The following is a 14,675-nucleotide window of genomic DNA, read 5'->3' on the forward strand; positions in this document are numbered from 1 at the left end:
TGCACGTAACCCCAATATATTCTTTGAATTACCAGTCAGAAACTGGCACTATATGGCAGTAGCAAGAAATGAGGGTATTTATAACCCCAATATATTCTTTGAATTCCCAGTCAGACAATGGCACTGTATACCAGTAGTAAAAATTGTGGGTGCACGTAACCCCAATATATTCTTTGAATTCCCAGTCAGAAACTGGCACTATATGGCAGTAGCAAGAAATGAGGGTATTTGTATTCCCAATATACTCTTTGAATTCCCAGTCAGACAATGGCACTGTATACCAGTAGTAAAAATTGTGGGTGCACGTAACCCCAATATATTCTTTGAATTACCAGTCAGAAACTGGCACTATATGGCAGTAGCAAGAAATGAGGGTATTTGTATTCCCAATATACTCTTTGAATTCCCAGTCAGACAATGGCACTGTATACCAGTAGTAAAAATTGTGGGTGCACGTAACCCCAATATATTCTTTGAATTACCAGTCAGAAACTGGCACTATATGGCAGTAGCAAGAAATGAGGGTATTTATAACCCCAATATATTCTTTGAATTCCCAGTCAGACAATGGCACTGTATACCAGTAGTAAAAATTGTGGGTGCACGTAACCCCAATATATTCTTTGAATTCCCAGTCAGACACTGGCACTATATGGCAGTAGCAAGAAATGAGGGTATTTGTATTCCCAATATACTCTTTGAATTCCCAGTCAGACAATGGCACTGTATACCAGTAGTAAAAATTGTGGGTGCACGTAACCCCAATATATTCTTTGAATTACCAGTCAGAAACTGGCACTATATGGCAGTAGCAAGAAATGAGGGTATTTATAACCCCAATATATTCTTTGAATTCCCAGTCAGACAATGGCACTGTATACCAGTAGTAAAAATTGTGGGTGCACGTAACCCCAATATATTCTTTGAATTACCAGTCAGAAACTGGCACTATATGGCAGTAGCAAGAAATGAGGGTATTTGTATTCCCAATATACTCTTTGAATTCCCAGTCAGACAATGGCACTGTATACCAGTAGTAAAAATTGTGGGTGCACGTAACCCCAATATATTCTTTGAATTACCAGTCAGAAACTGGCACTATATGGCAGTAGCAAGAAATGAGGGTATTTATAACCCCAATATATTCTTTGAATTCCCAGTCAGACAATGGCACTGTATACCAGTAGTAAAAATTGTGGGTGCACGTAACCCCAATATATTCTTTGAATTCCCAGTCAGAAACTGGCACTATATGGCAGTAGCAAGAAATGAGGGTATTTGTATTCCCAATATACTCTTTGAATTCCCAGTCAGACAATGGCACTGTATACCAGTAGTAAAAATTGTGGGTGCACGTAACCCCAATATATTCTTTGAATTACCAGTCAGAAACTGGCACTATATGGCAGTAGCAAGAAATGAGGGTATTTATAACCCCAATATATTCTTTGAATTCCCAGTCAGACAATGGCACTGTATACCAGTAGTAAAAATTGTGGGTGCACGTAACCCCAATATATTCTTTGAATTCCCAGTCAGAAACTGGCACTATATGGCAGTAGCAAGAAATGAGGGTATTTGTATTCCCAATATATTCTTTGAATTCCCAGTCAGACAATGGCACTGTATACCAGTAGTAAAAATTGTGGGTGCACGTAACCCCAATATATTCTTTGAATTCCCAGTCAGACACTGGCACTATATGGCAGTAGCAAGAAATGAGGGTATTTGTATTCCCAATATACTCTTTGAATTCCCAGTCAGACAATGGCACTGTATACCAGTAGTAAAAATTGTGGGTGCACGTAACCCCAATATATTCTTTGAATTACCAGTCAGAAACTGGCACTATATGGCAGTAGCAAGAAATGAGGGTATTTATAACCCCAATATATTCTTTGAATTCCCAGTCAGACAATGGCACTGTATACCAGTAGTAAAAATTGTGGGTGCACGTAACCCCAATATATTCTTTGAATTACCAGTCAGAAACTGGCACTATATGGCAGTAGCAAGAAATGAGGGTATTTGTATTCCCAATATACTCTTTGAATTCCCAGTCAGACAATGGCACTGTATACCAGTAGTAAAAATTGTGGGTGCACGTAACCCCAATATATTCTTTGAATTACCAGTCAGAAACTGGCACTATATGGCAGTAGCAAGAAATGAGGGTATTTATAACCCCAATATATTCTTTGAATTCCCAGTCAGACAATGGCACTGTATACCAGTAGTAAAAATTGTGGGTGCACGTAACCCCAATATATTCTTTGAATTCCCAGTCAGAAACTGGCACTATATGGCAGTAGCAAGAAATGAGGGTATTTGTATTCCCAATATACTCTTTGAATTCCCAGTCAGACAATGGCACTGTATACCAGTAGTAAAAATTGTGGGTGCACGTAACCCCAATATATTCTTTGAATTACCAGTCAGAAACTGGCACTATATGGCAGTAGCAAGAAATGAGGGTATTTATAACCCCAATATATTCTTTGAATTCCCAGTCAGACAATGGCACTGTATACCAGTAGTAAAAATTGTGGGTGCACGTAACCCCAATATATTCTTTGAATTCCCAGTCAGAAACTGGCACTATATGGCAGTAGCAAGAAATGAGGGTATTTGTATTCCCAATATATTCTTTGAATTCCCAGTCAGACAATGGCACTGTATACCAGTAGTAAAAATTGTGGGTGCACGTAACCCCAATATATTCTTTGAATTACCAGTCAGAAACTGGCACTATATGGCAGTAGCAAGAAATGAGGGTATTTATAACCCCAATATATTCTTTGAATTCCCAGTCAGACAATGGCACTGTATACCAGTAGTAAAAATTGTGGGTGCACGTAACCCCAATATATTCTTTGAATTCCCAGTCAGAAACTGGCACTATATGGCAGTAGCAAGAAATGAGGGTATTTGTATTCCCAATATACTCTTTGAATTCCCAGTCAGACAATGGCACTGTATACCAGTAGTAAAAATTGTGGGTGCACGTAACCCCAATATATTCTTTGAATTACCAGTCAGAAACTGGCACTATATGGCAGTAGCAAGAAATGAGGGTATTTGTATTCCCAATATATTCTTTGAATTCCCAGTCAGACAATGGCACTGTATACCAGTAGTAAAAATTGTGGGTGTATATAGCCCCAATTCTATTGCTAGGGGACTTGCAGGGTATTTCTGGGGTGAAGGTGGGGGGGCACACCGTTGGAACGGGTATCGGGGTATATATCGGGTATACGGGAATACACTGACAGTGTATTCCATTCAGGATCCTGGGAAAGCTGGGTTGCGGCGATTGAGCCCGTCAGTGCCACGTTACACTGACAAGCTTCTCCCTGGAATTTAGCTCTTACAAGAGCTGTTGGTTGTCTTCTCCTTCCTATCCTAGCCTGTCCCTGCCTACCCAGAATCTAAGCCCTAGCTAGCTGGACGGAAACCTCCGTCCTCGGTGAATTGCAAGCTCAGAATGACGCGAAGCTGGGCGGCGCTGTTCTTTTAAATTAGAGGTCACATGTTTTCGGCAGCCAATGGGTTTTGCCTACTTTTTTCAACGTCACCGGTGTCGTAGTTCCTGTCCCACCTACCCTGCGCTGTTATTGGAGCAAAAAAGGCGCCAGGGAAGGTGGGAGGGGAATCGAGTAATGGCGCACTTTACCACGCGGTGTTCGATTCGATTCGAACATGCCGAACAGCCTAATATCCGATCGAACATGAGTTCGATAGAACACTGTTCGCTCATCTCTATTGCTGACCACTCCCAGATAAACACCAATGGTAGAGTATGCATGTGTATTCAATGTGTAGAGAGGAGTAAGCCACGCAAGACTCCTCTGGTGGTGGTCTATTCCCCTGAGAACAAAAGGACAGGGCATGTTCAAACCCAAGAATCTGATCCTTCTCTTCCCGACATCTGGCCATCAGGAACCGGTGGCAGATTCACAAAAACATTAGATGGTCAGTCAGACTCCCACTAGGAAAGCCATATGCTAGGGCTGGGCGATTATGACCTAAATCAAAATTGTAATTAATTGAGCAGTTTACCTCAATTACAATTAATGGCGATTATTTAGGCCATGCCCCTTTTTTTTTTTTTTTTTTTTTTTTTTTTTAAGTACGAGTATGTGTTGGGCAAACCTCATGAAATTCGTCAAGGTTCACCAAGCGGATTTGTTCGGACTAAAAATGTCAGAACCAAAACTGTTGTCATACTTTGGGGTCTGTTCAGACTGAAGGCCAAGGGGTGGTGAACAAATGTGAATTTAAAAAAATTTAAATGAGGGAAAAAAAAAAAAAAAAAGAGTTTAACTTACCTCTTTGGGACTCTGGCATGACTCCCTCTTGTCTTCCCGTTTTCTGACTAACATTTATTAGGCTTCAATGGCTCCATGACACGTAGACTCAATTGTTGTGATGTGGCGACGCTGAGATTGGGCCTCAGCGGGCACACAGCATCACAACGATTGTGTCTACGCGTCACGGCATCGCTGAAGCCTAATCGATGTCAGTCAGAAGACGGGAAGAGAAGAGCAAGTTGTGCTGGAGCCCAGGAAAGGTGAGTAATACTGTTTTTGTTTAACTAGCTTACATTATACTCTGAGGAGTGAAGAGACCCCAGGGTATAATAATAGCCATTTCTGGTATGTTATGTCCAAACGAAACTGTAGGTAGAACCTTGCAAATATTGTATTAACCAAGCCAAATAACCAATGTGAACAAAATCATGATGCTTATCCAGGTTGATGTTTAATTTCGGTTATTTTATTCGATTAACTGCCCAGCCCTGTCATATGCATAATAAATAGCAGGCCGTTTGTTGTGGATATTAATGAGTATGGCTAGCTTAAATTGGTAATCTAGCTTTTAAAATTTTTCTGCAAAAACATCCATAGCAGTGCGAAATACTGACTGTTCCCTAAAGCCTTTTTGGCTTTATTTTACTTGCTGCTCCTTGTATCACTTCTATTTACATACAGTGAATCTGTGGACAAACTACATTTCCCCTGATACGTCTGCCTGTTCTAACTTTCTGTGTATCCCTCCCTTCTTCACCCCCACATTGCTATATCCACTCCCCCCTTACCCTGTCAGCAACAAACACAGACAGTGAGAGCAGGCAGATGAATTGTGGGAAATGTAGTTTGTCCACATATTCACTGTATATAAATAACAGTGATAGACGGATCAGAAAGTAAAATGAAGTCAAACAAAGGGCACGTAAGGGAACAGCGAGTATTTAGAGCCACTGTGGATGTATTTGCAGATAATTTTTGAAAGCTGGATAACCCGTTTTAGGCTACTGCTATGGCAATTCAGCAACTGGTGTCAGCTCATTCCTCACTGAATTGCAACTTTTTAAGAGGTAAAATTTGTCCAGATTTTATACAGTAGGTACAGATTTTCTGACGTCTGGACATATCCAGATATGTGTTTAGCAAGATAGTTAATTTTTCAAGGCAATAATATTTTGTGATATTGTATCACAAAGTGATATCTTATATGTGGCCAACTATTATCTTGTGAATTACAGCCTTTCAAGGCTTTAGTTAGCAGGTGACAAAATTGTATTCAATTGTGTTCTAATAAATTGTGGAGTCCTTAACCACATTTGAGCTAAATTCAGGGTGAACGCAACTATAAGAACACTGTGGACTTATTTGATTTTTTTTTTTTTATAATTTCCCTTTTATGTCTACACTCGCTAACACGACATCACCTATAACTTAACTAATGTAAGAAGAAATATTGCTACCCCACTAAACTATTTTTACAAAATACAGTTAAATACCACAACAAAAAACATTTCCAAGCTAGCCATCAGAGATCAAAGCCACTGTGGTATAGTGCAGAGTACTGAAAAATTCATTACTGCTCAATAACTTTAGACCACAAGACTAAAAATGGTGCCCAAAGGACATGTGAACTGGTGTAAAACATGTGTCAAGATTTCAGAGCTCCATATTTTTAATTAAATCTATTTTTACACACTTTTATGGACTAATTTGGCAACAAATTCTTAACAGTCCCTCTTCTAGATTTACAATTTCAACTTAGCTAAAGTTGAAAAAGTAGCAAAAACAAACACGGCTCTCAATAACCAAGGGCGTTTGCGCAGGCTGGAAGCCTTTATTGCGCTCCAAAATAAAAAGTTTATTTGCCGGGGAAAAATAATTTGAGGATTTCATAGTGACTCAATATAAGAGACTAAAATGCACCTGTGTGTTATATATTTAATACACTGGTACGGTAAAAAGTCTCTTAGAATAAAAAAGAAAAAAACTACAAAAACACCATTGACTCGATCTTTAAAATTGATATTCTCAAAAGGATTCGTAGTCCACAAATATCCAGTACAAAGGGGGCTGCACAACAATGTAAAAGGAACATCTGAATCCATTTATCTAAATTTACTATAGAAACATTCACACCAATATCTAAGCAGTGACCGTTCGATTAAAGCCGGATTGAGGAGAATTATGAGGGCTCTATCACAGGGCTGTGAATTACGAGATTAATTTTTCCCTTGATTCCAGCTGTGTGTATGCCCCTGAGACAGCTTCTTTAATTTCCTATACTGCTTAGAAAATGGTGACATCACTAAATCAGGTGCTCATATAGAAATGTACTTTATGGCTCGGTGAAACCTACTGAAAGCAGAAACCCCTCTGCGATCCTAATGCAAAACATAGATTCTCGAACATAAACTTAGAGATAAAAGAGTAGTGTAGAGCATTATGAAGCACCCATAAAAAGAATCCAAAAATCTCTTATCTTGTTATAGAATCGTGTTTATACTTGGAAATCTCCAGGTTCATACACTGAACATAGCTAATAAGCACCTATTCACTCAATGGAGGCCAAAAGAGGCCTTCAATGAGATTATATGTGCTGGCATATAATCTGTTAAACTCAATTATACAGTGGGGATTCACAAAAAACCTCAAAACATTGCAAAATACTCCTTGCATATACCTCTGAGCGAGGTAAACAGAGCCCCATTGGTCTATCCTTGTGTAAATTACAATGCATTACCATATTTAAGGAAAAATATATCTGTACCGTATTAGCCAGTGGATATGTAATATAAAGATTGAGAGTCTTCAGTAGTTGATACCTTTTTAATAACTAACAAAAATGATGACAGATTGCAAGCTTTCAAGACTAGGTCTCTTCATCAGGCATGGTATTAGACAATTTCTGAAGGCATGCATATTTATACACAAAAAGGGAACAGGAATCAAGTGTTCGGTGCGACAGGTGATGGAAAGCAGTACACACACAAATAAATAGATGAATCACATCAGCTTTGATTGGTGATGTGATGTCTAGTTCTTGTAGAAGGACATAAATCCATGTGACAGATTTAACCCCCTCTGTCCTTCTACAAGAACTAGGCATCAAATCACGAATCAGAGGGACCATAAAAAAATCAGAGGGCCATCCTTTGAACTGATAGTTTGTTTTTTAACTTATCTATTTATTTGTGTGTGTACTGCTTTCCATCACTTGTTGCACCAAACACTTGCTTGTGCCTCTTTTTGTGTATAAATATGCATGCCTTCAGAAATTGTCATACTATGCCTGATGAAGAGACCTAGTAGTCTCGAAAGCTTGCAATCTGTCATCATTTTTGTTAGCCATTAAAAAGGTATCAACTACTGAAGACTCTCAATCTTTTTATTTACCATACGTATATAGAGTAAGCAATTCTGAAGGTCAAAGTACTTGCTATTATAATGACTTTTGTTCCACTCATGCAAAACGTAGTCTCCTGTACCGAACTGCTCAGCATTAATGTAATACTGTATCCACATTTACCTGTTTTATGCCATAAACCTTTGCAAGGGCTTCTACAAACCGTGACATTATACCAACTTCATGAGACTTTTTATCATTCATAAACTGGTCGGTTTTTACTTTTGTTTCTGGAACATAGAAGAAAAAAATGCTATATCATTAACAAAAAAAAAAATGTACATATTCGATAAGATTTTTTTCAGAAAATTGATTTTTTTAATTAAATATTATTAACGTACTTTTGTACTTCTATTTCTATATTTTATAGATAGATTGTTAAATTACAAGGGTTTACCTAAAAACATTACGGTATATATTACGACTGCATTAGTTTCCAAATAAAGCTTACCATTCAGCAGAACTATGATCTGCCACAAAGAAGCAAGAAAAGCAGGATGACAACAACTGGATCTAAGAAATACGTTTTTTTTAGCATTTTTTTTAAAACTCATTTAGCCCTAATTGCCAAGACCAATTCTCAATAATCTGCATAATAATCTGCTGTGAATGAATTAAATCCACCACAGATTATTGATGAAATATTCAGTCTGGAAGAGATGAATAAAATGTATGAATAATAATAGATGTGCAGTGATAGCAGTGATGCACAGGGCTGCCTATCCTCTAGGGCTAAGTTACAACCATACATTTCATTATCTCATCCGGTTGCTTAAAGTTCAGTAGTTCAAGTGACCTAATCGGCGTAACTAATAAAACAGGTAGACCTGGGAAGCCCATGCAGCAGAACTAGTTAGGAGGGAATAAGATCCTCTGGAGGAAATGAAAGGGCGAGACGGCAGACAAGATTCCATACATTAACTACAGCTATAAATGTAAACGCTAGCCAATTTGCCTAGATCAGGATATCTGGAAATATCTCATCTGAGTCAAGTTTTTATTTCGCACAGGCAACGCTGACATTTTGAAATGTTAGCAGGAACACTATAAAAAATATAATTTTTAGGTTTTTATGTCCTTTCCATGGTCTTCTGTTGATCGTTGTCATTAATGCCTTAAGGACGCAGCAAATGTACTTATTTTGAAGGGTAAAGGTGGCGACTTCTGAAGTTGTTGCAGTGTTTGGGCAGCCTTTTCATCAGGATCAGTGGGGATTATATATATCAGGGGAAAGAGGATGATTTCTATTTCTAATAGAGTAAATGGACATTATTGAGAAAGTCCTGAGTGGAGGATACTCTGTATTTGTGGCTGTGTGGGAATGGGGCAATGCTTGTATTGAATTTATTTGACTTGCTGAGAAGAAATAATACATTTCTTCTATTGAGACCACCACTGGAGATCTGACTTGCTGGTTGCCACTTTCCTATGTGTCATAGAGCTGTGGCTGCATTTTCGAAGTGGATGTCTCCGATGAGTCATAAAAAAACAAAAAACTTGATAGTCTTCAGTAGTTGATACGTTTTTAATGGCTAACTAATAATGATGACAAATTACAACGTTTCGGAACTCTTGGCTCCTTTCTCAAGTAAATTAAAAACCGTTTCTGAAGGATGCATATTTATGTCCTTACTCCGACGAGTTACCAAAGCAAGTGGACCATAACAGACTGTGCTGCATACTCTGTCTTCCAATTCATTTAGTATCTTATTGTCTAAAGCAGTGATTCCCAAAGTGGACCAAGGGGACCCCCAGGGGTCACAGCCATGATGCAAATTTCCATCGTTAGATCTAATCTTCAAATTTTTTGACGAGTTTTGGAAATATGGTAGAAATGTAGCAGCAGGGGGTCCACCGAAACCTGTAAAATTTTGAAAGTGGTCTATGAGAAAAAAAAGTTTGGGTACCTAGAGCTTCAAATGCACCCACATAAACTTGTCATCACCCCTGACATGCTGTTTTAGTAAATAACTGTACTTCCTATTAAATACGAATGCAGCATATTTTTGCTAAAACCCTGTATTGTGCTTAGTGGGCCCTTCCTTGGTAACGGACAACCAGGTTGGCTTTGTTGGTTTAAGAAGGAAGGGGTGAAGGTCAACACCAATAAAACTCTACTTTTCATGTCTTGTGCCCATGACAGGAAACTACCAGCTTTCCCACTGCAGTGCATTCAGCTGAAAGATGACTTATCTCATATTGCTCCAGCATATTTGCCATAAAAAATGAAAAAGTGGCCTTGAAAACTCTATATCCACCATCAGGGCCCTATGACCCTGCTGTTAGGAAATACTAAATTTGAGCCTGCACTGAAAGCAGGAACATTTCTAGGTTGGCTGGAGATTGGTCATGTTTGAGCAAATACTACTCAAGTACTGACTGAATCTTCTCTTGCTACTCTCAGGGACACCTGCTGGGAAGACATCTTACACGGTTTACCTTTTGTACCTCCAGTTATTTTTCTCCTTGAGGAAAGCTGTAGGTCACCATCATGCTTAGAATCAATGTTGTTACAATCCTCACAAAACAATGGCCTACTCTTTATAGTACAGAGACTTTTGTCATGGGCAGACCAGTCTTCTAAGTTACCAGAGTGAATGGAAGGCTAAATTAGGGAATTCAATAACTCATGAAAACTGGAACGAACCATTTCTCCAGGCAGACAAGATGCCTCTGGTTAGCTCTGTACAGGAGAAAAAAAAGGCTGTAACAATTTTCCACACAATTTTCCGTTTTGTTCCCAACATATGTTTTATTTCCTTCCACGACATCTCTTTGTCTTGTGTCCATTTTGATTATTTTTTTTTTCCATTTTTCACTATGGCCTCTGAAACAGTTATACATAACATTGTTGATTTTGACTATTTTTACATCACTGTATTGTTTGTCACAAGGGACACAAGGACCTTCCAGAAAGGAATACTCTAAGCAGGTGCTGTAATAAGACTGAACGGGCAGCTATCACCTTCTACAAGTGCCATCCATCGACATACTTAAAGTGCACTGGTACTCATTTCAGTTCCATAATGCCTTATATCATGTTTATTTGTTCACTTAAAAAATTTGTAATGAGATTCAATGATATCCTTATACTTAAAATATTCTTCTTTTCCTTGTGTTTGATCCACCTGAAAAACATTGAATGACCCCTTCCCTGGTTGTTGTAAAGCCATTCCTGGTTGATGTACAGCGCAGATTGCAGTGCCGCCTTGTTGTATATTTATGGTAGCCCAGAAATTAGGGGTTACTGTTGCAGGGGGAACCAGAAATGGCTCCTTACAGACTCTGGTTCAGATTCTAAGATCAGAACCTGATCTATCAACACCTGAACCAAGGCAACTACATCAGCAGCTATAAATAAATATAGCGATGAGGTCCCCGCAGCACAGGAAGGCTTAGTTTTCTCTGTTAACAACATTACAGAGAAAAAATACTCATTCTGAAAAAAACAAGTCTTCACACAGTTAAAGTGATAGAAAAAAAAATCATTTTAATAAAAAAAAAAATAAGGGGGAGGGGGAGGGGCAAGGCTCCCACGAATCTGAAATGCCGCGATTTGCGTAGTGGAAAAATCTCAGCAGTTTACAGTATCTGCAAAGTGGATGAGATTGAAGTAAATCACATGCCCACTTTGTGTTTAAAACCACAGCGCAGACACGCTGTGATTTCCAAAACAGCGCGGTTTTGGAAATCGCAGTCTGTCAACTATATCTACGGAGACGGCAGCAGCTTTCCCGTAGATATAATGGTAACAGAAAGTCTGCAGAGGAAAACTCTGAGAACTTTCTGTTGAAAGTGCTGCAGGAATAACCACGAAGCATTCCCACCGCGCTCTAGCACTGTGGATCGTCCCGTGGGGCTTTAGCCTTACTGTGTAAAAGTAGTATAACATACATGAAACTAAACAAATCAAATTCAGATTGTACCGACCAACAAAACTAGGGCAATACTTTATTTATGCCATGCGGTGAACAGAGCAAAAATGAAACAACTATGGCCGAATATGGCCAATGTTGTTGTTTTTTTTTTTTTTTTTTTTTTTAATAAATAGCTAAATGGTAGCTTCAAAAACACAACATCCCGCCCAAAAAAAAAAAAAAAAGGTCAGTTAAAAAAGAAAAAAAAAAAAAAAAGTGAATGGCAACAGTGAGGGGTCAATTTCTTCATAAACAGCTAGGAGGGATAAGAGTTCTTGGAGACGATTAACCAGTTACTAAAACAGGTATGTCAGGAGAGGTGACGGCAAATCAGTACATCTATGCTGGTGCAAAACTCTGACCACATTACAGAGAAGTCAATCAATAAAAAAAGTGAAATGAAAGGATAGGTTTATTTTATAAAATTAAAGCGATAAGGAAAGAAACTGAATACTCACCAAGTTTTTTGGTTCTCTGTGAAGCCAAAGTGTCAAATATTTCTTCCATGGGGGTACACAACCCTAAATTCATTAGGGAATTGTACTGAGCAGCTTCTACAAATGACTCCAAGTTGACTAGTTGGTTAGTTGTTGGAGAGAATATATTGGATATAACGGGGGCTTCTGTGGAAAACAGAAAGAAAGCATTATTAAGCGTATGTACCTAATTATGATGAATACATCACAAGATCGGAGCTGGGCATATGATAAATTATGTAATTCTGTCTGCATGCAGCCTTCACTTGGGGGTGCCACCCTATATGGATTTATACAGCCCCGTGCTGAAGATAATGCGAGCTGTCTAAATATAGGCAGTATGCCAACCAGTTATGGTACAAGGCCTAATCCCACAAGGGCCCCACAGCAGATACACACAAATATGAAAATAACATATCAAGCACTTTTCCCAGCAATGTGACGTACAGCTTTAAATTACACCATGTATTCCAATATACACCTGACCTATACCATTTTACCTTCTTTACCATGCCACAGGAAAGCAGAATCTGCTATTTCCAATACATTTTCCCTTCAGAAATAAACCCATACTGGACAGTATGTTTTTTTGACTTTTTATTTTTTGAAAGATGGAAAACAATGGATGACATGTGCCGCTATATGGTGTTCAGTAGAATATGTGGGGGCTTCATGTTGAACATAGTCCCCGCATGTGAAGTGAGCATAATTTTACTTGTGTCAAGTGACCCCAGCAAACATGAAAATGAGTCTAGTGGTAGAGCAGAGATCCAGGAATTGTGTGACTAAGATTCTGTGTCGGAAGTAGGGACAATTGAAGATACCTGATCCAAGGGGCAACACGGTGGCTCAGTGGTTAGCACTGCAGTTTTGCAGTGCTGGAATCCGGCCAGGAACAACAAGAAGTTTGTATGTTCTGGTGGGTTCATGGGGGGCATGGTGGAATTGAGCAGGGTTAGAGGCATGTCTTAACATATGTAAATATTGGACATGTTCAGCTCAGACCTCTACCTCATGGAGACCCAGGTCAGTGGACCTTTACCAAAAGTAGTAAAGTATTCCTGCTCTATAGTCTTATCTAGTTCAGCCATTAGTAATGGGTGTACAAATCACCACATTGGCACTCTATTGTTTTTAATGTGTATTTCCACCAAGACTATGTGGTCAAATGCACTTGTAATAATAACTTTGGTATTTGGCTCTGTTCTACAGACATAAAGTATAACAGTATGTTGAGGTCATATACAAATCCCTTAGAACATAGAATATTGCCCACCACTGAATGTTTTGGTATAGTATGGTATTGCATTCACCTACCCAAGAAAATACTTGGGGAATAGGTTAAAGGACTTCATGCTATATGCATTACTGCCCAAGTGTTTTGCTTCTAGCGAAGTATTATTTGGATTAGGTTCATTTAATGCTATAGGGAAACATCCTGACTTTCTGGTTTACCATTGAGTGAGAAGCCTGAAATTTAATGAGCTGGCTGTGAAAAGGTCTCAAACCACATAGATAGATCATTTGGATTTTCTCTGCATTGCATCTTATAGAAAGTGTTATTTCTAAATTTATGTTTGGCCAAACATATACCTTTTCTGGTTCCAAGGCACATTTTAATACCTGGCTCGGATGAAACTCAAAGTTGAAATTTATTGCCTGTCCTGGCTCTATTACAACCCAATGAATTTACAAGGAGGATTCTGCACAAGATGTTGTTAAACTGCCAACATATGGGAGAAAAACGTAAAGGTGTAAGCTTTCTCTTTAAAAGCAGCGTTGGTTTGTGAAAAGACTTCAAGTCGGGATAGCCATTAGGATATACATCACACATTGTAATACAACTATCAAGTTATTGTATTAATACAGACTTCATCATTTCACTACCTAAGGGACCAAAACACTAGATACAAGACATTTTAGCACTTTCTAAGTATACGTGTTACAGGAAAGTTTCACTGTGAAAAGCTTATTTATATTTTTGAAAAACTATTTTGCTTCAGTTTTGGACGAGCTTAGAAGAGACAAAAGTAATCCTAAGTGACAATATAAAGATACACAGCCATCAACTAACAACAAATAATAAAAGTAATGTATCAAGGATCTACCAACAAACATAACAGAATCCATACCGTGTACATACAGTTACACCCAATGAGTCTGTACTAAACTGAGCCTCTACTTACCTGGAGCTGACCCAGAATGGCCAGTAACTGGCAGTAAAAAACACTCACCTACTCTATTGCTATAGCATCATAGGTTTAATCCACGTTTTATTAAGACAATGGGGAGAGTCATCAAGATGTATCTGCACCATCAGGAGATGCACTTAATACATAAGAAGACACACATCCTCCAGGAGTCTGTGCGCCTTGGCTAAAATATACACCAGCTCCATGGTGGTGTAGATTTTTGTCACTAGTGTCACGAAAGTGGTATAAATGAGGCTTAATCCCCCTTGCATTTCCATACCTCAAATGCCAAGGTCTCCACTACTACATATTTGTATATTAAATTCCAAAATATAGGATTTTAAGATCATATAATCTGGTGCCATGAGGACTAAAATACT

The 14,675-nt window shown here is 38.6% G+C and overlaps 1 protein-coding gene across 2 annotated transcripts in view; it reads right to left on the bottom strand.

Moving 5' to 3' along the window:
• METTL25 (methyltransferase like 25) overlaps positions 1-14,675 on the bottom strand; it is a 123,055-nt gene that overhangs the window by 71,601 nt on the left and 36,779 nt on the right. For both annotated transcript variants that reach the window (XM_075274529.1, XM_075274530.1), the window contains exons 3-4: positions 12,086-12,250; positions 7,834-7,940 (exon numbers count right to left, since the gene is read on the bottom strand). In XM_075274529.1, coding sequence (XP_075130630.1) covers positions 7,834-7,940; positions 12,086-12,250 — 272 coding nt within the window. The remainder of the gene's footprint in view (positions 1-7,833; positions 7,941-12,085; positions 12,251-14,675) is intronic.

This window comes from Leptodactylus fuscus, chromosome 5 (genome assembly GCF_031893055.1).
Source record: "Leptodactylus fuscus isolate aLepFus1 chromosome 5, aLepFus1.hap2, whole genome shotgun sequence".
Taxonomy (NCBI): domain Eukaryota; kingdom Metazoa; phylum Chordata; class Amphibia; order Anura; family Leptodactylidae; genus Leptodactylus; species Leptodactylus fuscus.